The following is a 26,359-nucleotide window of genomic DNA, read 5'->3' as shown; positions in this document are numbered from 1 at the left end:
GTGAGAGGGTTGTGTTAGAGGAGGATTTGTAACCTCTGTGTTTCTAAAGATCTTGGCTGTGGCCCTGGATTCACCGGCCCAGTGCAGTCCTGGTAAAGTCAGGGCCTCATTTCTCAGTCTGGGGATCACTAAATGCAACTTAAATCAAAGTATGTACCTGATATGCAACTAAAGGACCAAACTGCTCCATATTAACAAAGTGGAAGAGGTACAAGTGGTTCAAAGTTTAGGGATTTCACTAAACCTTCTCAGCACATGGTTCACTCAGGAGCTTTACATTGCAGCACACACTCTTCCCCAGCAGGTGGAGTCATCCAGTTGTCATAGAATCATGGACGTGCACTTAAAGGACTTCTTGACTTAAAAGTTAAGATTGAAACTTCATTATCGATGCTGGAAATAGAAGTTGACAAAATGTTCTCATCCCAGTGTCCATTTATCATTGTGACTTTCTCTTCCCCGGGCATTGCCCGCCTCTGCTGGCAATACTGATACCTGTTTCCCATCACCTGTGGCACTCAGACTGTATATAAGAAGGGTTGCACTCTTAACACTCCATCTCAATGTGTCTGGTTCACAGCATGCACGCTGCATCAAAGTGAGAGAGGTAGTTTTGAAATAGTATCTAGGTTCCTACCTGCATTCCATGTAGTTGCCTACATGAAGAAAAGCTATTTATTTATGCCAAAATAAAAAAAAAAAGCATCTCAATTTTCACACCAACCGGTTTCCACCCTGCTGGCTGCGGTGTCACTGTTTCTTACAGGGATACAATAAATCTAATTTATATCAATGCCAAATAATTGCAGCCTTACAACAGAGCATGCAAGGTCGTATTAGTAGAAACATGTCACCTGTCTACACTAGTTTAAAGACAGACTGAGAGTCTTGGGAGGATGAACCTGCAGAATGTGTTGCAGTGAACTGGACGATTTCCCACAATGCTTAGAGAAGGAAGGAGGGTTCATCCAGAGGAGGCTGGGAGGACTTTTTAAACACCCTCCATTATTTCCTATGAGTGCACTTGTTCTTCCCGAGGCATCCTCGCCGCCTCTCCCTGTTAGTAGAACTTGTTGAAAGATATTTATTCCCTCGGTTCCTATCTCGCCTTGGCCCTGGAAATACACTGGAAGTTGTCTCTTTGCGCACTGCTGCTGCTCTATTTCCACACCGGGTAAGACGAAACTTGTTGGGTTGTTTAAGTGTTCTTGTCAGTGGTTGAATCAACAGGGCGGACGTGAAAAACAAGTTGATGAACGGCCGTTGGGTAACTCTCACGTTAGAAGACAGTGATGTTAGCGTACGTAATGTTGACGTTAGTGTGTTATCGTTAGCTAACGTTAGCTACTTTAATGATCGTGAGAACGAGTTGTTTCTAAAGCGGTTACCTACTTAAAAAAACAAACTTTCTGATCTGGATAATTGACGCGAATTTCTTCTTTTACGTGTTAATTTTGAGTTTGAACAGTTGAGGCAATAAATAACACCAACGTCCCGTAATTTGACGTTGCTGTCGTTGTCAGTATTAGTAGCGTAAGTAGCTCTAAAACGTTACGTTACATCTCCATTAGCCAACAGACGTTGGGATACATGTCGGTAACTTTAGTCACCTGCAGCCATCATGCTCGACCCTGACACCTGTTTGTTTTATCCGCTCCGATTACAAAGCACCTGTCTGTTGATCTCATTCTACACTTTAGTTTCAGTGGTTAATGTTATGACTCCAGGTCAGTGACTCTCACCTAATGTTAATGTTATCAGGTCTGTGACTCACCTAACGTTAATGTTATGACTCCAGGTCAGTGACTCTCACCTAACGTTAATGTTATGACTCCAGGTCTGTGACTCTCACCTAACGTTAATGTTATGACTCCAGGTCTGTGACTCTCACCTAACGTTAATGTTATGACTCCAGGTCTGTGACTCTCACCTAACGTTAATGTTATCAGGTCTGTGACTCACCTAACGTTAATGTTATGACTCCAGGTCAGTGACTCTCACCTAACGTTAATGTTATGACTCCAGGTCTGTGACTCTCACCTAACGTTAATGTTATGACTCCAGGTCTGTGACTCTCACCTAACGTTAATGTTATGACTCCAGGTCAGTGACTCTCACCTAACGTTAATGTTATGACTCCAGGTCTGTGACTCTCACCTAACGTTAATGTTATGACTCCAGGTCTGTGACTCTCACCTAACGTTAATGTTATGACTCCAGGTCTGTGACTCTCACCTAACGTTAATGTTATCAGGTCTGTGACTCTCATCTAATGTTAATGTTATGACTCCAGGTCTGTGACTCTCACCTAACGTTAATGTTATGACTCCAGGTCTGTGACTCTCACCTAACGTTAATGTTATCAGGTCTGTGACTCTCACCTAACGTTAATGTTATGACTCCAGGTCAGTGTCTCTCACCTAACGTTAATGTTATCAGGTCTGTGACTCTCACCTAACGTTAATGTTATGACTCCAGGTCTGTGACTCTCACCTAAAGTTAATGTTATCAGGTCTGTGACTCTCACCTAACGTTAATGTTATGACTCCAGGTCTTTGACTCTCACCTAACGATAATGTTATGACTCCAGGTCAGTGTCTCTCACCTAACGTTAATGTTATCAGGTCTGTGACTCTCACCTAACGTTAATGTTATGACTCCAGGTCTTTGACTCTCACCTAACGATAATGTTATGACTCCAGGTCAGTGTCTCTCACCTAACGTTAATGTTATCAGGTCTGTGACTCTCACCTAACGATAATGTTATGACTCCAGGTCTATGACTCTTACCTAACGTTAATGGTATCATGTCAGTGACTCTCACCTAACGTTAGCACCTTGGCATTCCCTACAGTCCCCTTCCATTGGATAACACAAAAACCTTTATGTCAATGTCATCAAACCTACTTTATTTTAATTTGAATTAACAGCTCGGCAAATTACCCAAAATTAAAGGAATGAACTATAGTTTGGGAACCATTCTGCAGACCATGCTGTATTTTAGAAACTTGAGTATTTAAACTGCTCCTTGCAGCCATTGGTTTCCATTATTTTCTGTACAATATGACAGCAAACATGGTATTGTCCCGTAATTCATCACCGTGAACATCGAGTCCTTCTGGCACAATTACATTATTGTTAGGAGGCTTTGTAGTGCAGTGCGGTCTAGACTAGATATTCAGTGAGTCAAGTTTAAAGAGTTTACAATGATGTTCATACTGTTTGGAAATTAACTTAACCGATGGCTGCCCGAAACAGGAAGAAAAATCCAACAAACATTATATAGCGTATGTTTGAAGATGCTCATCACAAATTGACAGCAATCATAGTGAAAAAGCTCAAATTTGATATAGACCAGAGTCTTACATGAGAGTTAGACATTGATGCTGACCAGTCATTAAAGAGACTGCATTTTCTTGTCAGATTAATATGTTTACAGTAAAGAAGTGCCGTATTACCCGCATATACACATGGGGAAGGATTCACCTGTTCATACTGACGGAAACACATTGGCATGCGTTTACAGCACCCGACACTAAAGATAAAAACACACCGACGGTATCCAGAAGTTAATCATTCAACTGTGTGTCGGGACGTGTTGATGTGAAGGCAACATGGAGTAAAGCAAGACCCTTTTGCTTTGAGAGAAGATTTCACTATGTCTCTGTTTTTTTTTGTTTTTGGCAAATTCAGCCTCTGTGTTGACGTGAAACACATTCAGCCTCTGGTCTAGGGTTTATTAAGAACAAGAGCAACACAGATCACTAGTTTCTGTGTATCAGTCGGCTCTCATGGCCTCCTCTGGCTAATGGCTTTAGTTTCACGGCTGTTAATCGTCGATTGCCTGGTTTCACCTTACTTGTCGAGGCAAAACATCAGCATCAGTTTTCCTCGTCTTGTTGTTGTGGCGTTGAAGGGATTGGGGCCCATGTCTTTCTAAGTGAAACTACTTTCCACAAACGCAGCATTTAGCAGTGTATATTTTTGTTTCCTCTGCAGGATACTTGGCAGACTTGCTGGTCTTGTTTTGTCTCTAAGCAGGGAATGACCTGTATTTCACGCTGCTCCGTTCCCTTTCCGCCCAGTGCGGGTGAATCACTTTAGGTGTGGTTGTTTCATACAAGTCTTTTAAAAGAATTAATGTAATACAAGTATCTGGGGGGGAAAAAGTGCTTCAGCAAGTGTCGCTGTAAAGTGTTTTGTTTGTTTGTATTCTGAGGACATTCGTAGATCTTAAATGTAGCATATGGTAAACAATTACTTTTAATATGATCGGTTAGGTCCAAAGCACAGTTGTTGCTGTTTCTATCCCAGAAGATGGAAACAGAAAAGACTAGTAGCGGTAAATATCATGTTGTTATTGTAATAGAAGCTGGGACATTGTGGTTCTCCTCCATGACTTTGTTTTCAGGACACAACAAGAAACGGTTGATCAGCAGGTAGAGCAGGTAGAGTTTTGAGGCGAGAACAGGGCTGCAAACAACAATTATATATTATATATTCATTTAATCTGTGACATGAACACATCCTCACACTTGTGACTCTGGCAGCAAATGTCCTGCATAGGCTAAACTTCATATTTCAACTTATTAGATGCAACGGTTGTTCTGTCACCCTTTGGGATCCCTTGACCTTTCGCCATCTGGTCAGATGTTTTATGTCCAAATACCTTCAAAACTAGTGCTATTTCCCGTTGGCGTCAGCTCAGCTGTACTTGCTAATTGTAGCATGCTGACATAAGCTTCAGCTCAGGACGTGTCTAACAGGTGAGCCGGAGGCTTGCAGGAGAGCTCCTGTGTCCGTTTGTGTCACAACTCCTTTAGTCAAACAGTCGCGTGTGTGTGTTTGAGGTGTGTCTGACTCTGAACAACTGCTGCAAATGACCGCCCACGTTACAGAGTCGTCTTCCTTCTGTCTGGTTGGCCACAAGCTTTGCTGCTGCTGCTGCTGCCTTTTGAATCAGCTGGAGGCCACCGCACTAAAACCAGGAAAAACTCAATTCAATCATTCTTACCCGCAGGATTTTCTTCCTCCTTTTTGTGTTTTTCCAGTGTCTCAAGGAAACTGTGGAGCACTGAAAATAATAAACAGAAGTGTATAGAACAAAGTGAGTCATTCCTGGTCACAGACATAGAGGTGATTGTCATTTAAAGTCATTCAAGAGCAGAAAACAGACTTTAATTTCAACGCTGGACTCGAAAGGACGTAACAGTCACTATTATTATGGCACCTCTTAGAAGTTTCACACCCCGTTCTGCAGAGACGTGTATCACAGGGTCGAGGAAGGTGCGGAGTAGATGAGAGCTCGTTGTCATGTGACGTCTGTTTGAAGTAGAATAGGAAGTGTTGATCCATGTATGTGCAAACGGCAACTGTACCTGCGTCACTGTAATGAATCCTGTCATTTGTAGCACTATTTCTTATTGTTGTGTCTCTGTCTGACTTGAGCTGTGCCATTACAGTTTGCCAAACCAGTTCCCTCTCCACGCTGCCAGATTAGTCTTTGTTTGGATTCTGCACCACGATATGCTCTCTCCACTTACGGTCCCTTTCTCTGTTTAATGTGAGCGGCCTGTGTGAGGGCTTATGAGTCAATCACGTGCTTTCAGAAAACCAATAATAAAGTTATGGTTATTGTTTTTTTATTATTTAGTTTTTATGATGTGAACTGGACACATTTGGGAAAAAACACATTGAGGAACAAGAGCCCTCTTTTACGAGTGTAAATGTTATATATACTGTATTTATTTAGACAACTGGCAACATGGCTGCACATTTCCCGTCTACACAGGTGTCTGTCTAAAAATGTCAAGAGTGAAAAGACAAAGGAAAGGGAGTTTGAATTAACTGTTACCAGTAGGTGTGTACTTGTGTCAGTTCATTCCTTGTGAATGTAATTCCTTTGTCCTTGTCTTCTCTTCTTTTCCAAACTTCCTACTTTTAGTCTCTCACACAGTATTCTCACAGTCTACTTTTCTCTCTTTCTGATTCTCTTTTTGTTTCACTCTCACTCACTCACTCACTCATTCACTCACTCACAGCTCTGGGGAGAGTGTGTCCCCCCCCCAGCCTCCCATGGCCTCCCCGCCTGCATCCTCAGTCCAGGCATGACCGTCACCCCTAAAAAACACAGAGTTCAGCCCGGTGCCTCCTCTTTCAACAACACAAGTCCCAGGTTGGTGAACATTGAATTTTAAGAACTCATTTCCATCATGTGCCTTTTTGTGTCTTCGGGCCACGTTCACAATACAACAGACAGCGTCCTTAATTTAGCTCCTACATGATGCAGATTGTATTCCAGCTGCTGACTCTCGGCTACAAAACAAAACAGTCGCATGTTTTTATAGGTTGATAGGTTCCTTATCAACTTGATCGAGATAAGCGTTACGAAACCTGATTCTGGGTCAGGTGATGGGCCAACATTCCAAGTCTGATGGAAATTCCAACACTGAATTGTAATCAAATGAACACTGTGTGCAGCTTTGTGCGCTGACATCATTTTTACCTGTGGAGCTTTATCTCGTCACTTACTAACTAGATCCAGTCGCGCGCAGATGGATGAGGTGGAAGGCCTCCGGACGAAGCTCGTCCCTGAGGACTCCGTGTCGCTGGCTTCCTCTTTGGCTGAGCCCATCAACCTAGACGGTCAGTGGGTCTCTGTCAGCAAGAAAGCTCTGGACAGAAAGAAAGATCAGTGCGTAATGTGTAATGACAGTGGCCTTTTTCATAAAACATGGCCATAAAATCCACAGTTACAAGCGGCTACAAATGCTTTTTTTCGTTGAATTGAACCTTCCTCTTTTCTGCCACAAAAATAACACCTTTTTTCAAAATGACCAGTAATGAATCACTGAGATGCATAACCACATGAGCACAAAGCATAAGCCTTGTTTTGGGTGATCCAAGTCCTGGTGTGAATTTCTATGCGTCATCCAGATTCCCATTATGCTGTGCTGCGAGGGGAGCTGGAGTCCGACCACCAGCACCTGGAGGCGGAGTCCTGGGGCGTGTCTGCGGACCAGAACTACCAGAGGGCCCTGAGCAAAGAGGCCGTTAAGAGACAGGAAGTCATCTATGGTAGGCTCAACCAGCGGAGCCTGTGAATAGAGAATCCCACAATTATTTTCAGAAATCAAATATACGATCTCACAAAGTGTCTGATTGCTACAAAGTAACCGCACTATTTAGTCCGAGGTGACGGTGCCAATAATTATGTTGATGGATTGTCTTTTGAAGTTTAACACTTCAACTATGATAATAAGCATAATGACACCAGTAATTGTGTTCACCTAAGAATGCATTATGCTAGCTTGAACCTGGTGACCTACTGTCATTTACTTACAGGACTTTGTTTGCTGTCGTTGCAGCCCACACACATTTTACTGTACGTTTCAGGCACTCAACCCTGAGTCGTATTAATCAAGACATCCCTCTTCATCAATTTCCTAGAGTTGATCCAGACGGAGAAGCACCACGTGCGCACCTTAAAAATCCTTCTCCGTGTCTACGTGCACGAGTTGAGGCAGTCTCTGCTGATAGAGGAGGCCATGCTGGAGAGGCTCTTCCCTGCGGTGGAAGACCTGCTCGCCCTCCACCAGCACTTCCTGGACTGCCTCAAAGTGCGCAAACGCCAAAGTCAGGAGGAAGGAAGCCCACACAACTACCAGATCACACAGCTGGGAGATATTCTCATCTCTCAGGTAGGATAGAGTGGTTTTTTTTAAACCACAGCAGGCTTTTGTGTAAGTCATCGCAGTCAATCTATCAAATTGATCTCCTTAAATCAGGCGTTCTCAAACTCTTTACAGGAGAGGAAGTTTCCCAAGACTCCCTCCTAATCGTGACTAAGCTGATTAAGCATATGCTTGCTACCATTTGTACTTTTAGATGCCATTGGAGCTATTTATGCTCTCAAACTTGAATGAATTTACTACACAGATTGCTCAACATTAACCAGATGTTCTTCGGACAAATAATTGTGTTATTCCCGAATACACTGCATTGGCAATATTTTCATATTTCGGGTTCCTTTTTACATTTTCATGGCGTTGTATGTTGCACTTGGTGTTCGTCATACTGCCACGATGTCTTTGGTTCACATCAGGTCTTTGTGCTCAGCTTCTCTCTTTACTCCATTATTCCCTCTCCCAAAATAGAGTGAATCTTGATATTTTGACATTTTCAGTTAACCTCAATGAAACATTTGTTACTACTAAATCCTGTCTAGAAATATATATATATTCAATGTTTTCTTTTCCCCCTTTTGTGTTAGTTTTCAGGTGCACTGGGAGAAAGAATGATGGGGTATTACAGTGAATTCTGTGGTAATCACAGTGAAGCCATCAGCCTCTACAAAGAGCAGCTGCAGAATAACAAGAAAATGCAGATCCTCATTGGGGTGAGCAATCTTCACTCGTTACTCAACGTATGCATATGGATGTGATTTTTCTTGTGTTGTTACAGTATGAATGCACTGGAATTGGCGAAACAATAAATTTAAGTGAATTAGTTGCGTTCTGCAAAGAACGATGCAACTAACAAAAATAAAACCTAAACAAAGCCTTTATTTTTTTTCTAACAGAAAATACGTCAGCTTCCCCTTGTGCGACGGTTGGGAGTCCCCGAGTGTTTTCTGTTGGTGACTCAACGCATCACAAAATATCCCGTACTGGTGGAGCGAATCATAGAGAACACTGAAGGTATCATCTCATCCCTTACCTAGATCTCAACAAGTCGTTATAGTTGTTATAGTCAATGTTCAGCCTTTGACAAACTGAAATGACTGAAATCCAATCCATCTTCTTTGGTGACGCAAATGCTAGCTGGACTGGTCCCATGTATATAATATCAACTATATATATATATATATATATATAGTCTGATTGATATGTTTCTCGCTCCTTTCAGCTGACACAGACGAGTACAGGTCTCTGGTGCAGGGTTTGGCGCTGATCAAAGACACTATCTCGCAGGTGAACGTTCAGGTCAGTGAATACGAGAAAGCCGCTCGTCAGAGAGCGATCGCCCTCCGTCTGGAGCCCAAATCTCAGGGCCGGCTGAAGGACGGCCGGCTGCTCCGCAGGGAGAATCTGATCCAGGGAAACAGGGCACTGATACACGAAGGCACCTTCACCTGGAAGTACTCCGGGAGACAAAAAGGTTTGTCCGCGGCTTCTTTTCATAAGCTAACGTGGCAGAACAAGAGAAAGTTAATAAATCTGCATATTCACCTCGACAAGGAACACAAGTGCATCATGCAATACACCTGTATGGAACCGTCTGCAGTCTTTATGGTTCTCTACTCATTCAGGTTCTTCCTTTTAAAAGTCTCACCCTTTTTGTTCATGCCACAAAAGTTTTACACACTTCCAGCTCCTCTTTCACGTTGCCTTATTTAGGTCACCAAAGGTGCGTGCGTGTGTGCTCACTGGTCTGATTTTTATGACATTTTGAGGGATGATGCATCAAGGGATCGACAACCGCAGTGGATTACTGCAGTATTATAGGGATGTGTGTTTTAATACGAGGTTTAACTTTGCGGCAAATTGCCTTTTGTGAAAGCCAGACAGATTAACGAACCAGTATAGCAGCATATCTTTATGTCATTACGTCGCATCAAAAGATTAAAAGTCACACAGCATGCATGGTAGACATGTCTAGAGTCCGTCTTCCGTCAAAACCTCGAGCACTCGTGTTGTTTTGATGCTGAGCGACGTTTTGTGTCTCTGCAGAGATCCATGCTGTGCTGCTGTCAGACATGCTCCTCCTCTTACAAGAGAAAGATCAGAAGCTGGTGTTTGCTGCTGTGGTGAGTTCGAGTCATTTTTGTTAAGACAGACGGAGCAAATGATAGAAAACTCAACTGACGGTCTTTTGCTGAATCACTACCTACTGTATCATGTATACATTCACCTTTTCTACATATCAATAGCAATATTAAGTCTAAGACGCAGACTTCTCTTCTTTTAAATCATTTCATCAAGAGACACGATATGATGTCATAATCCAGGACGGATTGTGACGATTATTTGAACACGAATAATAACACCTGCTGTACTATGGTGGCTCACGCAGGATAGCAAACCCCCGGTGATCTCCCTTCAGAGGCTGATCGTTAGAGAGGTGGCTCACGAGGACAAAGCCATGTACCTGATCTCCGAATGCACCACCAGCACGCCGGAGATGTACGAGATCCACACGCGCTCCCGGGAGGAATGCATCACGTGGACGGCGATGATACGACAAGCTGTGAACTGGTGAGTTTTATTTTTTTAAGTGCATCTCAATCTTTTTGTTTTGATTACAACTCTGTGAATGTTTCATTGAATAGTTGCATCCGCCCTATGTTGATAGCACTGATATCTGGTGATGGAAGACTGTATGTGACTGAAATAATTCCATCCTTACATATACCACAATATGAGATCAAATCAAAAGCACAATAAAGAGAACATTCTTGTATGGAAAAGTGATATTTAAACATATAACTGGTGAAATGTCTGTGTGATTCAGCCTTCCAGAAGAGGAGCTGTACCTTGAACTGACTGCTACACTGCAACAATTTCAAGGTACTCTTTCTTACACAATTTAAAACGTGAATATGGGAAGAGATTTCTCTGCTATGAGACTCATTCAGTCAATTATCTTTCCCACCAAAAAGAAATGTCCCGGTGGTGCACAAAGCTTCTATCCTCACATGCTTTAGCGAGTTTTACCGAAAACCGAGGGAAAGCAAGATCCAATCAATTTATTTTCCCCTCATCATTTCTACTGCATTGATTGGACTAACATGTTGCTTATTTAACGCTGCTACTCTTTTTAGATAATCTAAAGACGAGGGATGAGCTGATAATACAGAGTCTGACAGAGAAGCAGCAGATCTTTGCTGCTCTCTACGAGACGATAACGGAGCAGGAAACCCCCCACAAAGGACTGCTGCTCCGAGGAGACGCCACTGACCTCCAGCAGGGGACGGCACTGCTCAGAGGAGCCATCAATGAGGGTAAGAGCGCCGTTTTTCAACTTAAGTTACCCTCAGTTTTGTGAAGCCTTGCTCATCATGGTTGTAACAATGAGGCAGTGCTCAGTATTTATTCTGGCATCGGCTAGCTATGAAAACGTTGTCGCGCCATAACAGAGTCCGTATTTGAATTCTGGAGGCATGCACGGACGTAAAGGTGAAATATACTCTTGTTATGTTTTCCCATACCGCCAAGTCATGACTCAGCACTGATGTCTTTGGAGGAGGAGACCTTTTAAAGAAAGTTTTTTTTTTTTTCTCCTTTTGTCTGCAGTGGAAAACCTGCAGAACCTGCTCTTCACCAGGATAAAAGACCCAAACCTTCTGATGGAGGAGAGTGAGACGCAGGAGGAGCTGCTCAGGAAGGACGAGACCTTTGGAGCGGCTGATGGTAAGCCGACATAAAACTAACACCGTCGTGATGTCTAGTTAGCGTGTCATAAAAGAAGACAGCTTTGTGAGTTTTAGTAAAACACGGCTCCTATATTTAACGATGTGTGTGTGTTTTATTTACCTATTTATTTGACTTATGTGATCTATAACAAGACATTCTGACAGGAGTACTTCTTTGGAACTCACAACAAGCCCAATCATACAGCAGAATCTGGGTCACTCTGCTCATATTGTATATGTGAAAGTTATTGACTTTGAATGTTCACGATTTCATTTTGTCAGATGAAGATGGAGATGCAGCTGGCAGCGAGGGCAGTCAAGCCACTAGTGACCCTCAGCTCCAGGAAAGTTCCAGCTCTGAGAGCCTGCAACAGTGTGTGAGTGAGACGGACGTAAACCTTACTTCCACCTGATGATAAAAACACACCAGGTATTTACATTGCTTGTGCTATTTTGCTTCAAGGCTGATGACGACACACAGATGCCAAACTGCAATTTCACCTCCAGTCATTTTCCTGAGGCAGAGGTAACCCTTCCAATACTTATTTTATCAATTGTAATTCTCTTTTCATTAATACAGAAATGTTTACTGCAAGTCTTTTGGTGTTGCATTGTTGTTTTTCTCTGCAGGTGTGTGACAGGGTGATACTGCTCGCACAGAGGCTGTACAGCTTAGAAGTAAGACACTGAATGCTCTTAATATATATTGTATTCAGCAGGCACCAAGTTTTTGAGAAATCGTGTTTATTTCATACTTTTGGCTGATATAGAAATGTGCTTTATGAAAAGAATGTTTATATCCAATTCTTCAACAGGCAATAATCGCCCAGCAGGACAGCCAGATCGAGCTGCAGCACGCTTTTCAGACAAAGAGCAAGCAGCCCGCTCGTCACTACAGCAGTGTGCTGCTGGAGCAGGAGAAGCAGCGCAACTCGGGGAAGCAGAAGGAGGAGCTCGCCAACTTGCGCAAGCTGCAGGCCCAGCATCGGGAGGAGCAGCAGCGCTGGGAGAAGGAGAAGGAGCAGCATAGGGTGCAGGTTGAGACCCTCGAGGTCCAGCTGCAACAGAGGGAGGAGGACTGCCGAGGGTGGGAGGAGAAGCTCCATGGAGAGAGGGCTGAGCTGCAGGAGCTGAAGGAAAGCTATCAGCAGGACCTGGAGAGGCTGAGGGAGTCCACGAGATCAGTAGACAAGGACAAGGAGCGTCTAAATCAGGAGAGGGAGCGTCTGGAGCAGCTGCAGGAGAAAGTGAAGAAGTTCTACCCAGGGAACTATGATGATCCTGCAAATGTGAGGAACAGGATCAGAATCTGATTGATGTTTATCAACACATTGGTGTATTCATAATTAGAAATAAATGTATCCTTAACATCTCCTCTCTCTCTCTAGTTCTGGAGTCTCTCCAGTAACCAGTCGTTCAGGGGAAGCATAGTGAACGGAGGTGGGACCTTAACGCCAAAGACCCATTTGTTGTTTCCCATAAACTCCACCTCCTTGGAAATTCCTCCAAAGGTTCCACCGCGCAGGGAGAGCATCATGCACACCAAGCCCGAGCTGCCGGTCCACCTGATCAGCACCACCAACCAGGTGCACAAACCTGCGTCCGTGCAGCAGCAGATCCCCACCAAGCTGGCTGCTCTGTCCAAGGGAAAGGAGAAAGTCTTTAAGAAGAAGGGGTCCCACCAGAGGACGCACAGTGCAGGTCAGGACACGGGCTCGCTAACTTTATCTTCTAGTGTTTCAGTACAAGGGTTCGTTTAAATCTTTGTGTATATAAAACTGGTGTTTTAGAGCATGCAGGAGACTACAGAAAGAAATCAGGTGATGTTTATTGTCAACAGTTTGGACAGTGACCAAATCTGCTTCATTTAGGTATTTATTGGTTTGAAACATTTATCTGCAGCTGAAGTTTTAGGGCCAGCAAATGAGAAGCTCAATCAGCCTTCAGAATGAAATGCCTTTTAAAGTTTTAGTTAGTGTGTCGACCTGCAACCCTGACCCCAGCCCTGCCTCTCTACATCCAGCCTCTATAGACGTAAACCAGATGCTGCCCATCCGAGTGACCGGGAAAGAAGGAGGCAGTCTGAGAGCCAAAATTAACAGCAGGCCTCTGAGAATCTACCAATCAGGTGCAGACACTCAAATGTCTCCTCCCTCACACACAAAGACATCACCCCTACTGATAACCAGAGCTACTGATAACCAGAGTTGTTCCCATATGTGATACCCACCATTGATTTGAGTTGATGGTCTATTCAAAAGTCTTTTAAGAATCGAACACTCACTAACCCCTGTGGTGTTAACTCGGAAGTGGCGACTATTTTCACAGACTAATTATTGATTAATTATGGTATTTTAGCTGAGAGGTGAAAACAGGTATGAAATGTAAAACCTAAAAAAAACGGCAGCTTCACAAAGATTAAAATTGCAGCAGCTACTACTTTCTTTACCTGTAGGTGGCGACATCAACATGTTGCATGTGGTGCAGAGCGGCACGTGTAGAACTAGTTATTGACTGAGCAGCTCTCTCTTGTGGAGAATCAGTAACCTGCCTACATGAGTTCAGGTTAGTCTTATGAGCAGTTTTATTTTCCACAGCGGGAAGATGGTGCAAGCGCATCTGAATTATTTGACTGGATTTTCACTTGTCGTCAATATTGGTCAAATAGAACACAGTTCAGGTTCAGTGTCAGGTTCAAATATCTATCTGAATGTAGAGTGTTGAGCGAAACACGTGACAGTGAATTAAAAAAAAACTCTTTGAAAGCTGAGACATTTTCCTCGAGTTTTCTGTTATAATCTAAGATATATGGGTATCTACGAATACACTCTTGCACTTAAACACTTTAAAGTACTCCTGGCATTTTGGTATATATTCTTGAGTTCCATAATTCCCACTTGGATGAGAAGATCATCTATGCAGCACAGGGTTGATCGGGAAGATTTGTCTTCTATTGGTGGCTTTTGCTGTAGTTCTACCACCATTATTAATTGTATTGTCCCTTTCAGGTGCCTTCAACCCACCAGCCCACAGTGTGAAAACATCTCAGTCCTTCAGCACCAACAAGAGGAGCGACGACGCTCCACCACCACCGCCTCCTTTTCCTGATGATATTCTCGATGCGGACAAACAGAGGGTAACATTCCTTTAATCACAGACTACAGACTGGAGTCCGGAGGAGGCCTCGTCCATCATGAACTCTTGGAAAGACGGATGGGGCTGTCGAAAAACATTGGACATGACTCCATGTCTAATGTCTAATGACATGACCGTGTGTGTCCAGCGTGAAGAGGACAGTTAGCATCGTGATATTTTATTACTATAAACCAGCTGTTTGTGTTCAGATTAGCTGGACAGGAAAAGAAAAAGTAAAGAAATACGGATGGACATGGTTTATAAACATGTGTAAAATTGTCTTAGGTTAAAAAAAAGGTAAAAAGCTCGACCGAAATGGACTTTGGGGAAGATATTTTAAATGAAGATGTTACAAGAACTTTAGTTGCCAACATTTTTGCCAAAGTTATTTTTTTATTCATTTTTATTTTAAATGGAAGTAGGTTGTCTTTCAGCATTAGCACTTGCGTCTTAACTCAAATGCATTCATTTTAATTGAATGAATGATAAAGACGAAGTCAGTTTAAATATGACGTTTTATTTCAGAATGAATCAGGTGATCATGGGATGTGTGCTGTGGTCCTGCTCCTCGGTACAACTTGTCTTTAAATCATCCATTGATGGAAGAAACTACACTTTGTTTGTAAATACTATAATACTTGTAGTCAGCTGTTGTGTGCGCTTCCTCACTAGAGACGGTGACAGAAGGTTTGTTTCCGTTTACAACCAGATAACTGCGAGAAGCATTTATGAGAATGAAAGAGAATTATTTGGGAGTGACATTACCTGTTTTAAAAAAAAAAAAATGTTCTGGCATGATTCAACGTTATGTTGATGATTGACCGCTGTCTCTTTTTGGTTCCATTTGAAGTTTAATCCAAGTCCCAACTAATGGGTCAGGGAATAAAAAGATGGTTGATTTGACAGCTTTGAGTTTTTTTGTGGATTGACTCCAAGAAAACCTAAAATAGTTTTAGATACTGAACTGCAGGTGACTCAAAACGTTGAGTGATGTCGAGGTGCATTCAGGTACCTTTTACTTGCTCCGGTCGGTTCCTTTATCCAGCGAAGTATCTCAACTTTAACGCACCCTCACGTTCAACACTTTGGCTGATCAGATCCAGAACTTTTAAAGGATAAATTCTTAGAAATGTTATTAGCCCGTCTGATTGGTCTCGTATACTGCTCAGGTGAAACATGAGGATGTAAAATGAAAGCAGGAAGTTGTAATAGTGTGTGTGATTTTAAACCAGGACTAAATGAAGGCACACATTTAAGAAGCATGGCAGTGGGTCAGATAGTGATCCAGTATATGAACAACTCTTCCACTCAGAGGCAACAAGGACGCTCTTTGTCAGACTGCTGTTCATTTCTGCAGTCTTCACAGCAGTGGACCTTTCTCACAGCTGGATGGTCTCGATGAAAAGACACAATCAGACGCAGAAACCACTGCAACGGGCTGATTTGTGGTTCGGCGTCAAGATATCCAAGAACTAACACGGACGGCAGCCTGACCGAAGCTGTTGTGAACCAATCAAAACCGTTAAACTAGAGACTTAATCTGATGTAATGTTGTGTGACAAAAACCCAGCACAGTAAATATCAAGTACAATGTTCCTTTATTATATGTATTCCTCAACAGAGGCTTCAAAAACCACTTGGCGACAACAAACTATACTGGTGAATGAATAATCTCATGTCCTGGAAAACTACGCTGCTCTCATTTCACCTCTGAACAAATTATTTCAACATTTGACCTCAACTTCCACACAGGGATGTTGAACTTGATTAATAAGCGTCATAAATGAGTGAGAATCAGAAATACATCTGGCTCACAGAGCAAAGTGCTTGCTGGCCTCTGGTGACTTGAGATGAAACCCTCGGGTCAGAAGTGGACTTCCATAACAAAAGCAGAGTGAATATATGATATAAGGATACCTTGGTTTCCATTTCTTCAAAGTTAAACCCGTTGTGTGTACATAAACATATACAGACATGAACCAACAACTTCCGTCGGCCCATGAATTAAAAAATATTGTGCAAATGCTTCGTACAAACTAATCTAGGAACATTGGTAACACGACCCGTCACTCGCTCCTCCGCTCGTACATTAAACTACAACACCGCATCATCGAGAGTTCAGTACTTTTAAAGCAACTGTTACACTTGACTTATTCTACTTTACCTCCCGACATGGACACAGTAAGGCTGAAACCGACTCTTAAGACAACATGATTAACTACCGGGGAGAACAAAAACAGCAATCCCAACATTTTAACTGTCGCACCAGATTATACACTGGTTTTATATAAAAGGACAAAATCATAGCATGCAAACGAAAATATACCAAAAGATGAGAAAAATTCAACAAATGCTTCAGTTTAAAAAAAAAGAAAATCAAATAGCTTTGGCTCAGTCATTTTAAAGAAACTCCTCTTCTATCCCCGCTGTACTTTATACTGTGACACTGTAGTTTATGGTGTAATGGAGGTAAACACAGGTATAATGGCTGATGTAGTGTGTGTTTGAGAAAAGGCTTTTCAAGCATACTGAGACCTTTTGAGGCCCTGTCACACCAGAAAATGGCACAGTGAAATATTTGGTCCGAGAGGCCTGAGCAGGTAAACCACTGTAGCCGGTGAGCTAACCGCTAACACATTAGCCTGCCCAAAACATGCTGCCGCTATTGTCCCAAATGATCTCAAAGCTCATTTCTCCCCCGGGCTTTTTGTTCTTGAGCTAGTGCACCATTTCATTTGATAAAGACTTATTGAAGAGGGGAATACGCATTTGATTTAAAATGTATTTTTGTGCCATCGACTCCGGTCTCATGACTGTACGGTTGCATCTAACTATTACTTCCATTATCGATTAGTATGCCAATTATCCAAGTTTGGATTAATTGTTTTGTCTCATTTTGCTCCTAAAAAGAGAGACTGAAACACTTTATTATTATTATAATAATGTGTCACTGAAGTTGAAAAACTAGTGTGGATTTACTGCATTGAGTAATTGTTTTTTCCTACACATGTAGCTGTTTTTAAACGCTGGTGTGACTGGGCCTTTAACGCTGTTGAGAGCCTCAGCTTAGTGTCGTGGTTGTATTTAGTGTTTAAAAGCTTGTGTAGCTTCCAGATTTGGCTTTGAGAGTGCAGACTGGTAATAGAAGGTGTTTTATACTCCGTGTGTTCGTCAGTTTCAATGCCTCCACCTCGTGTGTCCAATCCTGGCGCCCTGCCGAGTCAGCCATTCAGAGGGCACAGGTCTCATCTCTTCCCTTCACACCAAGTGCAAATAAACATCTGTACTTCAAAAAATGCCCGTTGACTGAGACACAATGCAGAAAAATTAAAAAAACTCAACAACAAATAATACACGAAGTGAAATGTAAAATGCTGTACTGGACGTCCTTTCAGTTAGATTTGTTTTCCGCTTCATCTTTCTTGGCTGGGGGCGAGTCCTCTTCTGTGCTTTCTGTCTCCGGTTTAGTCAAGTGATCCTCTGTCTGCGGCGCTGCAGTTTGTGTACAGTTGATCGGTGCGAGCACTATGGCAGGCTGCAGGGGACAAAAACAGGGTCTATATAAGATGGCTGAATTGTGTGGAGGAGAAAATAAAATGTAATGATAACAGAAGATAGGAAAGCCTTAGATAGGACAAACAAAACCAAAGAATATACAGTTATTCCTCTGTCTACAGGCTATATGGACTGTTTCTGTTCATCCCCATTAAACCCCAGTTACATATTGTCAGAGGTATTCCTGTAAAAAGTCCCAGAGATGCATAAAGAAAGGGGAAGCATAGCAAAGAAAATCCCACAGGGATGAGTTCCACTACACACCGCACAGAAAACACATGCCAACTCTTTAAGACATAATGTGAGCTAATGAGCACCGCCAACATTAGCTTCAGTCTATAACAGATGTGTGTGTGCAAAAAAAAAACAAGAAAACACATCTACTCTTAAGGGAAATAAAACAGAAAAAAGGGACCTTCAGTCACACCAAGATGTTTAATGGTAGAGTGTAAAGGAGCCCAGATAGAGTACCTGCAGTGCCATTCACAGACAGCTGAGCCCTCAGCAGCAGACTAGAGCACACAGTAAAATAAAGGAGCAGCAATGGGAGGAAGGGGGGGAAGGGTGGACAGTAAAACAGAAAGAGGCAGTTGGAACGGATGGAATTATTTAAAGGGTTTACTCAACTTAAGATTCTACTTTACTCTGCATGTTATGTTAACACTAGATTTTTTTTTTTTTTTTTTTGTGCGTTTTTCTTTTTGTTGATTGTTTTTGGTTTTGGTCTTCGGCAGTAGGCGGTCATATCAAACTGGTATTCACCACAAATCCACTTCCAGTCCAGAACTGGGGCAACTCCCTGCGCCACAGCGCTACAGTGAGGCAGGTGAGCAGAGTGCAAGGCACCAGGTAGAGCAGGGCCGGCTGACCCATCTGCATCAGGGCCAGGGCCACGAAGGTGATCAGCAGGCCGATGCCGTAAGCTGACAGGAGAGAGAGAGAGAGAGAGAGAGAGACAGAGAGAGACATACAGAGAGACAGAGAGGGCAAACACATGGTCAACATTTTTAAAGTTCAGTCTCTAGGGGTGGTGGGGGGGATTAACGTTACATGTCCTGCTCAGTGATTTTAATCCTCTTCAGAATGCATATATGGGTAATTAGTAATAGTAAATGAATTGATCATTAGAGCCGCATTATCTACTGTTTCCTCTTGTAATGAAGAGACGCGTGTCCTACTAGTCTTCTCTTTTTAAATGAGCTTATTACAGACGAGCACAGTGAATATTTGGTTCCCCACATGTAGCGTCGATCCCGTACAAATGGGGCTTATCGTAACACAACGGCAACATTTCACCAATTTCTACCCTCGCAAGAGCCGTCCGTGTACATACCAATCGTACAGGCCACAAAGTAGATCCTGGAGGATTGTGTTAGAATGTCAAACCTGTGACAGTACGCCACCAGCAGACCTGACAAAAACAACAAGAAAGAGGCAGTCAGATAAATCAACAGTCTCACATTACACAGTTTATTATTATTATTATTTATACACCATTTATTACCTGGTACTAAGATATCGCCAAAGCCCAGGAGGGAGAAGGGCCGGTCACAAAGAGTCAGGGGAGAGAAGTTTAACCGAGGCACTTTGAGCACCATGGGAAGCTGGAGGAAACAAGCATTAGTGTTACTATCAACTACTTTTTTTATTTCTACTCACTCTGAGCTGGGAATAGCCAACCCCACTCACCCTTAGGGAGTTGTGGAATTTGAAAACAAGCCCACCTTTTCATGCATGGAGGAGTCAGAGGGACCAGCCGCTACCTCCACCATTATACTTTCACCACTCTGTGGAGGGGGGGGGGGGAGCCATGAGGAACGTCAGTATGGCACACAGTAACGGAGACCATAGACGTCTGAATACAGTGAAAACAGTTTAGACGTACCTTTGTCAAGAAGGGTGTGATAAATACGAAGAAAACATCGTAGACAAACAGGACGGACAGTAACATGGTGCAGGCCTGCAGAGACAGAGACAGAAAGATCCATCAGGTAAGGTTACAACTAACATAAGCCAAACATGTCATATTCAGAACACCTTCCACGGTGTTGTAGTTCATATTTCTGAGAGTGCTGACTCACCTTAAATGTGGGAAGTCTGACTGTTTTGAGCATGTAGAGACAGAAGGCGATCCCCAGGGCGTCCTGTAACACCCACGCCCACCTGGAGGAGACAGAAGAAGACGGTGAAGTCAGCCAACATCATCATATGATGTACCGCCAACATATTATCACACACGTGCGCAGAAGAATGCTGCTATTATGTCACCTAACACACAACAAGCAAGCAACACCCACAATGGAGTCCATGTGCTCTCACACCAAAAAGCCTTGGGATCTGAGATGGTGCTGCGGTTGCAAATACCATTCTTTTTAAAAAATAAATCACACAGTTTATTGCTCAGACAAATCACCAAAAGCTACACAGGCAACGCACTAAAATGTAAACAACTTGTCCTAAAAAAAAACACATGTATATATATTTTGTGTGACTGAATTTGCACTTACTGGTCTTCATTGCGAAACACCATCCAGGTGACGCTGACAGCGATGCAGAAGGCCGACAGCAGCAACATGCGGATCTGTGGCCGTTTGTGTAAGTATGGCAAGTTGTTCTCTGGAACCCTGAGGTCGTAAGAGGGTCCACCAATCAATAAATATAACCAGAACAAAGACATCTATCAACAGTAGTTTGTACCACATTGATGCGAACGGTCTCACCTGCACTTGCAGAACGGGAGTCTCCTGACGAACGGCCACAGGCAGCTGTGGAGGCCGACAGAGGAGGCCACACAGAAGATGGCTATGACCCAAATGGCTACACAGTGAGGAAACAGTGGAGGCAGGCAGATTATTATCACGCTACTGAGGAAATATTTTAGTGTGTTTAGTCCTTAAATATCTAATTAGCTGCTCCCAGTTTCACCACTGTGTGTCCAGTGTTTAACGTGCTGGGTGATCAAAGATGCTGAGCGGTCCATCAGCAGCTGCCCGTGTTTTAAATCTATTAAATCAGCGAAGCGTTAGCTGAGCCATTAAGCTCCTTTACAGCACGGTCGGCCTTCAGATCTGTAAAGTGCATCTACGGCCTGATGGAGCTGGACACTGAGCAGCTCTGCTAGAGGAAGTGAGGAGGAAGTGTGTGCTGTAGCTTGGAGGAAGCTTAAGTTTAAGCTAAATTAAGGAATTATTAACTTGCTTTGCGATCCAAGATTTGCACAGAGGCGTCCCTCTCCCCAATAACATTTTCCAGCTCTTCCTTGGGAGCCCCGAGGCGTTCCCAGGACAGTGTGTTTCCAAACAACCCATTTAATTAAGTTTAAAAAGTAAAAGAAATACAAATGTCTTCTATTAAAAAGACAAATGGCCGCCTAGCAAGTGGTTTGCTTCTTTAATCGGGTGTCAGAAGCTGCAGTGACGTCTGAGTCGAGGTTAACGAGGAAGCCCGAGAGATGCAGTTGAAAGCGCCGAAAAAGATAGCAAACCGACATTTCAATTTATTTGTCACACAAGGAAAACATGGTCGACCATATTTCTTCACAGCCTGTATCCCATGCAAATGGTTTTATTGAATCAGGCCAGACCACAATCAGTGAGGACAAAGACACAGACTGTCTTTGAGCTCATCAATAAAAACGGGGCCGACGGGACTGAAACCACGATTAATGTTTAGGATCCAATGAAAGAGCTTCACTGTGTGAACGCGTATCTTTTAATCAGCATATTGACATTTATATGTCGCGCGTTTTAGATCGTCGGTGGTCGAGTGCATTTGTCGGCATCATACCCAGGCTGTCGTAGAAGAAGTAGAGTAGCACCAGCATGCTGCAGCACATGACCACGAACACACAGATCATGATGGGCGTGACGTCTACGGTCTCCTCGTCCTGCTTCTCCGCACCGTCGTCCCGCTTGTGCTTCATGTAGCGTCTGCGGGAGGAGGAACCACACATTCAGACGGGCTGACCCGAGGAGGCTTGTTTGGGACGTTCATAACTGGAGAGATCAATGCAGTTGGGCCTCTTGGGTTTTAACGTTCACTTGTTTTATTAAAAAGTATTCGCTGAAGGTTGGTGCTTTGCCAGAGCAGCCAGGATGATCTTCCTAAACATCCACAGTCAATATTTACCATCATTTAGCTGCCTGGCCCGGGATTCACTTCCTTCCCAACACTGTTTCCAAAATGGGTTTGTTTTTTTTTGCCCCTGGTCCTGTGCGTCAGAAACCCCGTCTATCTGTGCCCTCAGTCACCTTGGCAACTCTGTCAGGAAGGACTGACTCGGATTGGCTTAAACCGATGAGTCACTCGAAACAGCCTCAAAACAACAACACTGCCCTCTTAGTGGAGTTGCAGCGGTACAATGCAGACAACACGCTCGTCACAGGGAAAAGACGGAGCAATCGTACGCTCGGAGTTCTTTCCCAGGAAAACGGTGACTAATCTTCCCCCGGAGATGACTCCCCAGATAAATTAACTTTGATTTAAATTCAGCCGTCGGGTCTAAAAGCCCTGTAAGCAGAGGCAGAAGGGAACGTTGTGTCCTGTAATGATGTTATGTAGTGGAAAATAAATCGGGTACATTACATTACAACCAGCATCAACTTCCATTTATGTCCCTAAAAAGACTTAAACTACTTTTGTACCAATATCCAGTTTGGATACAAAACATTCATTTTAACCCAGATACTGATTTCATCCTTTATTCTGAAAAAATAAAAAGCTTAAATTAGTTTATCATCCAGTGCCTGTAATGACCTGCACATTCAGTAGTTATTTCTGTGTATATTGTTCCCCTTAAACCAAACTAAGCGTTCACAATCGCGGGGTGATGAGCCACATTAAATGTCAGGTTCCACTTACTTCTTGCTGTCTCTGCTGCCGGCCCAGTAACCTCCAATGGCGACTGTTCCTACTGCCATCAAAAAGATGACCACCATGTTGTAGTCCAACACCGGCTCACTGGGTGCGTACATGGCGACCAGTCTTCCTTTACCAAAAGTCTGCAGGAGTTAGAAACAACAATGAAGATCCATTTTGTGTTTTTGCTTTATCCGGCACACCATAAAACCCTAATCTGCCTTCGCTGAATGTACAGACAGGTTTAGCGTGGATTAACTTTGCTGATACAGTAGAACCCCACAGGTAGCCAGAGGTTTGTTTTCAATCAGCTGTTTGAATGGGTAGTGGATGGCCTCTCACCTTGCTCATGTCCAGCATATCAGAGTAGCTGAGCAGTGCTACAGGAATATCAATCTCCTCGTACTCAGTCTTGTTTCCTGCTGGTGGCGTCTGTGATTTAAACAAAACAACAACAAAAAAACACACATTTCTGCTTTCTGAAGTGCCAAAATCAATTGAATCTTGATCTTGATGAAGGCGTGGTTATAAGTAGGGTTACCAGTCGGTCCTTGCTGACGATGAGCAGGCCCTTTGCGCCGTTGATCTGGGCGAGTCGAACCTTCTCGTAGAAGGTGCAGTTGCCTCTCATCACCATGGGGATGCGATTCGGGAAGCCTCCCTCCGGGACGTCGGAGGGCGAGCACAGGACCGACGACGTCAGGTCGTAGATCTGAAGACGTGACTTCAAGACAGAAAGGTTTGCAGTGGACGCCATGTTACGGTTCAATGACACAGCATTTAATTGATGTTTATTTATCAATAGCCTGGATATCATTTCTCTTTCCAAAGAATGTTTTTCCTTCATGCATGCATCTACTCCAGAGTGCATTACTGTAATTCATTATATCATCCATACAGATCAAGATTTGCACTTGGTTCAGAGGCACAGAGAGTAGAGATCAGATTTCAGCTTCCTGGGAGATATTATTGATCACCATACTGCGGTTGATCCCACTGTTCTGTGTGTCCGTGTAGCACGTTGTCAGTACCATCATCGCTCACTGGTGACTTACTGCCTTGTTGAGGTCCTGGGGTAGACGTGCCCACTGTGAGTTGAAGAATATGCAGTAGTCCTTCCCTTTGCTCTTGCCCTCGTCACTGATGTGGGCCATGCCGTGCTCTCCCACGACCTGTCAACACGACGACAATGTATCACTTCACATGTTCATTTTTTTAATCATAGACCTGAACATGAACGGTTGTTGGAGTCCTGCAACAGGGTCAAAGTTTCCAAACACTCTGCTCTGCAAACACATGTGCAATAGAGGAACTTTTAGTCAACAACGCAGCATGTTAAAGCTTATGCTCCACCTAATGACACTTTTCAATTAACAGGTTGTTGTCTGCATTTCTTTTAATGGTGAATATTAGCCATAATACCACAGCTTATTTAAGAGAAGAAGGGACTTCACCTGCTGGCAACAAAACAAAAGTGAGGTTATATTATTATATAGCATAACTATAATTAGGATTATAAGGATGATATAATTAAACAACAGTGAAAGCAGCTGGCGCACATTTGAGGCCACGCGGCTGATTGTTTGTTGCTGCAATTTGATTGGTTGTTTGAAGTAACCGGTCACCATGAAGGGTGTGGATTACCTTCCACAGCCTCTGAACTACAGCTTCAGGTTAAACACTCCGGTGACCACCAGCCGCGGGATATTGTTAAAAATTAAACCAGTTGCTAAAAATAATCAGATTTAACGTGGAGTTGTTCTCCAGAGGAAAAAAAATGGTGCTATCGTGTCAGAGCAGACGGATTGTTTGTGCTTCCTGCGTGTTTTGTTCGGAGGGGATGGTACCTGGTCAAGAACAGACTTTCAGGGTCTCACACATCTATCGAGAGGATAACCACACATCAAAACAGCAGAACAATGAGATTAAACTGGACAAACAGAGCTGACGGTGCATTCTAACGGGGGATTGAGCCCCTCGAGGAGAACAGGTACGTGCACCGTTAGGTTATCACCTGTGTGGGAAATGTGAAATAAAGCATTGTTTCAGATAGCGATGCAAGTTGTAAAAAAATGTTAATTTTCTGGGTTTGCATCAGTGCAGAGTAACCATCTCTATACCGACCTGTATAGAAGTATATGTACTGTAGTGAGGGGAGGTCTCCAGATGGATCATAAGGTATAATGAGGGGATTGTTGCTGTGGTGTTTCTAGTCAACCTTGAACAGTTGGGATTCTAAAGACTCAAACTGCTTGATTTTAGAAAGAAAATAACTTATATTTGTGTTAAATCTCATATGTTTAGTTTTAGAGACCAGAGAAGAATGCCACCACTAACGTTAGATATTATTTAACTCTGTGGGTCAATGTACAGTTGATTTGAAACATTTTTGGACGTGACATTACAATCAGCCGAGACGTATTCTACCCTCCAGTCCTACATCTCAGACGCATTGCCACAGATGACTAGATGAGATGTGAGGCAGAAGCATTCCCGGATCCTGTGAATCGCTACTGAAACCACCACTATGTCATAAACCTCGTTTAATCCTGCTTCGTTAACGTTACATCAAATGTGAGTGAGCGTCCAGGGCCCACGGTGATCTCCGCAAGCTAACCGTCATAGCATCCGAGCTAATCATCCCGAGACACGGCTGGGAAACAATCTGTTATCGTCCCCCACGTGGTGCAATGCGGAGTAAACGCACAGAGAAACGGTTGTTGAATAAATACAGTCGGTGTCTCACCTTCTGGATGAGAAGAACGGCCCAAATCAGTATTCCTGGGACCCTCATGATGTGTAGCTTGTTGTTGTTTCCCCCATCGACCAACCTACCGCTGGGCTCGAGCCACTCACACGAGCCCCCACCAGCTGTTCTAACTAGTCACGCCCACTTTGCTGTGCGGACGTTTTAATTGGCTGTTATTGTGAAGAGCCAGGGAACAAGCCCCTGATTGGTTTAAATTAAAGTCAGTCAAATATCAGATCTGATATTTTGTTCAGGTTTGGTAAAAGATAAACTTACGTACTTACTTACTTTTCCTCTAGGGTTACCTGGTCATTCATCCAAGTTTAGGTTGGATACTGTTATAGCTCTTGTTATTTCTGTCAAATGTGTTTTAAATATCACTGGGATCTTTCAGTTTGTACTACTTGGCCTATAGGTCATATAACCATAACCACATTTCTAACTGTGGTAACCAGTGTTATTTTCTGTTAGTGGGCTGACTCAGTTCCTCTTTAATCTTTGCTGTTGCATGCTCAATCTTGTTATTCGTTGAGGTGCTGCAGCGGCTTGATTCACTGAGCATGATGTCATTCCATATGTCCTTCCGTCTGCCATGTATTGACCGCTTCAAGTCAAGCATCGGCACCGGAAATAAGCGATTCATGCCTTCA

At 43.2% G+C, this 26,359-nt stretch overlaps 2 protein-coding genes across 2 annotated transcripts; one reads left to right on the top strand and one right to left on the bottom strand.

Annotated features, from left to right (window-relative positions):
- The first annotated feature begins 1,015 nt into the window (after positions 1-1,015).
- arhgef18a (rho/rac guanine nucleotide exchange factor (GEF) 18a) lies at positions 1,016-15,453 on the top strand. The gene is made up of 20 exons (XM_079173682.1): positions 1,016-1,174; positions 6,042-6,175; positions 6,539-6,645; positions 6,937-7,077; positions 7,450-7,700; positions 8,273-8,398; positions 8,582-8,699; positions 8,908-9,159; positions 9,732-9,808; positions 10,075-10,256; positions 10,513-10,568; positions 10,823-11,002; positions 11,295-11,411; positions 11,696-11,790; positions 11,877-11,939; positions 12,044-12,091; positions 12,229-12,702; positions 12,802-13,114; positions 13,437-13,541; positions 14,422-15,453. The coding sequence occupies exons 2-20, from the start codon at positions 6,108-6,110 to the stop codon at positions 14,562-14,564; spliced, it is 2,916 nt and encodes a 971-aa protein (XP_079029808.1). The 5' UTR covers positions 1,016-1,174; positions 6,042-6,107; the 3' UTR covers positions 14,565-15,453.
- Positions 15,454-16,135: 682 nt separating this feature from the next.
- Positions 16,136-25,802, bottom strand: sppl2 (signal peptide peptidase-like 2). The gene is made up of 15 exons (XM_079173592.1): positions 25,707-25,802; positions 24,016-24,132; positions 23,502-23,684; positions 23,303-23,392; positions 22,964-23,103; positions 21,890-22,032; positions 20,824-20,920; positions 20,611-20,727; positions 20,185-20,266; positions 19,989-20,063; positions 19,828-19,890; positions 19,608-19,707; positions 19,437-19,514; positions 18,866-19,026; positions 16,136-18,083 (listed from the first exon to the last, which is right to left on the bottom strand). The coding sequence occupies exons 1-15, from the start codon at positions 25,752-25,754 to the stop codon at positions 17,940-17,942; spliced, it is 1,638 nt and encodes a 545-aa protein (XP_079029718.1). The 5' UTR covers positions 25,755-25,802; the 3' UTR covers positions 16,136-17,939.
- Positions 25,803-26,359: the final 557 nt, after the last annotated feature.

Source organism: Pholis gunnellus, assembly GCF_910591455.1.
Source record: "Pholis gunnellus genome assembly, chromosome: 14".
In the NCBI taxonomy this organism is placed as follows: domain Eukaryota; kingdom Metazoa; phylum Chordata; class Actinopteri; order Perciformes; family Pholidae; genus Pholis; species Pholis gunnellus.
This window is presented reverse-complemented; position numbering and strand designations above follow the sequence as displayed.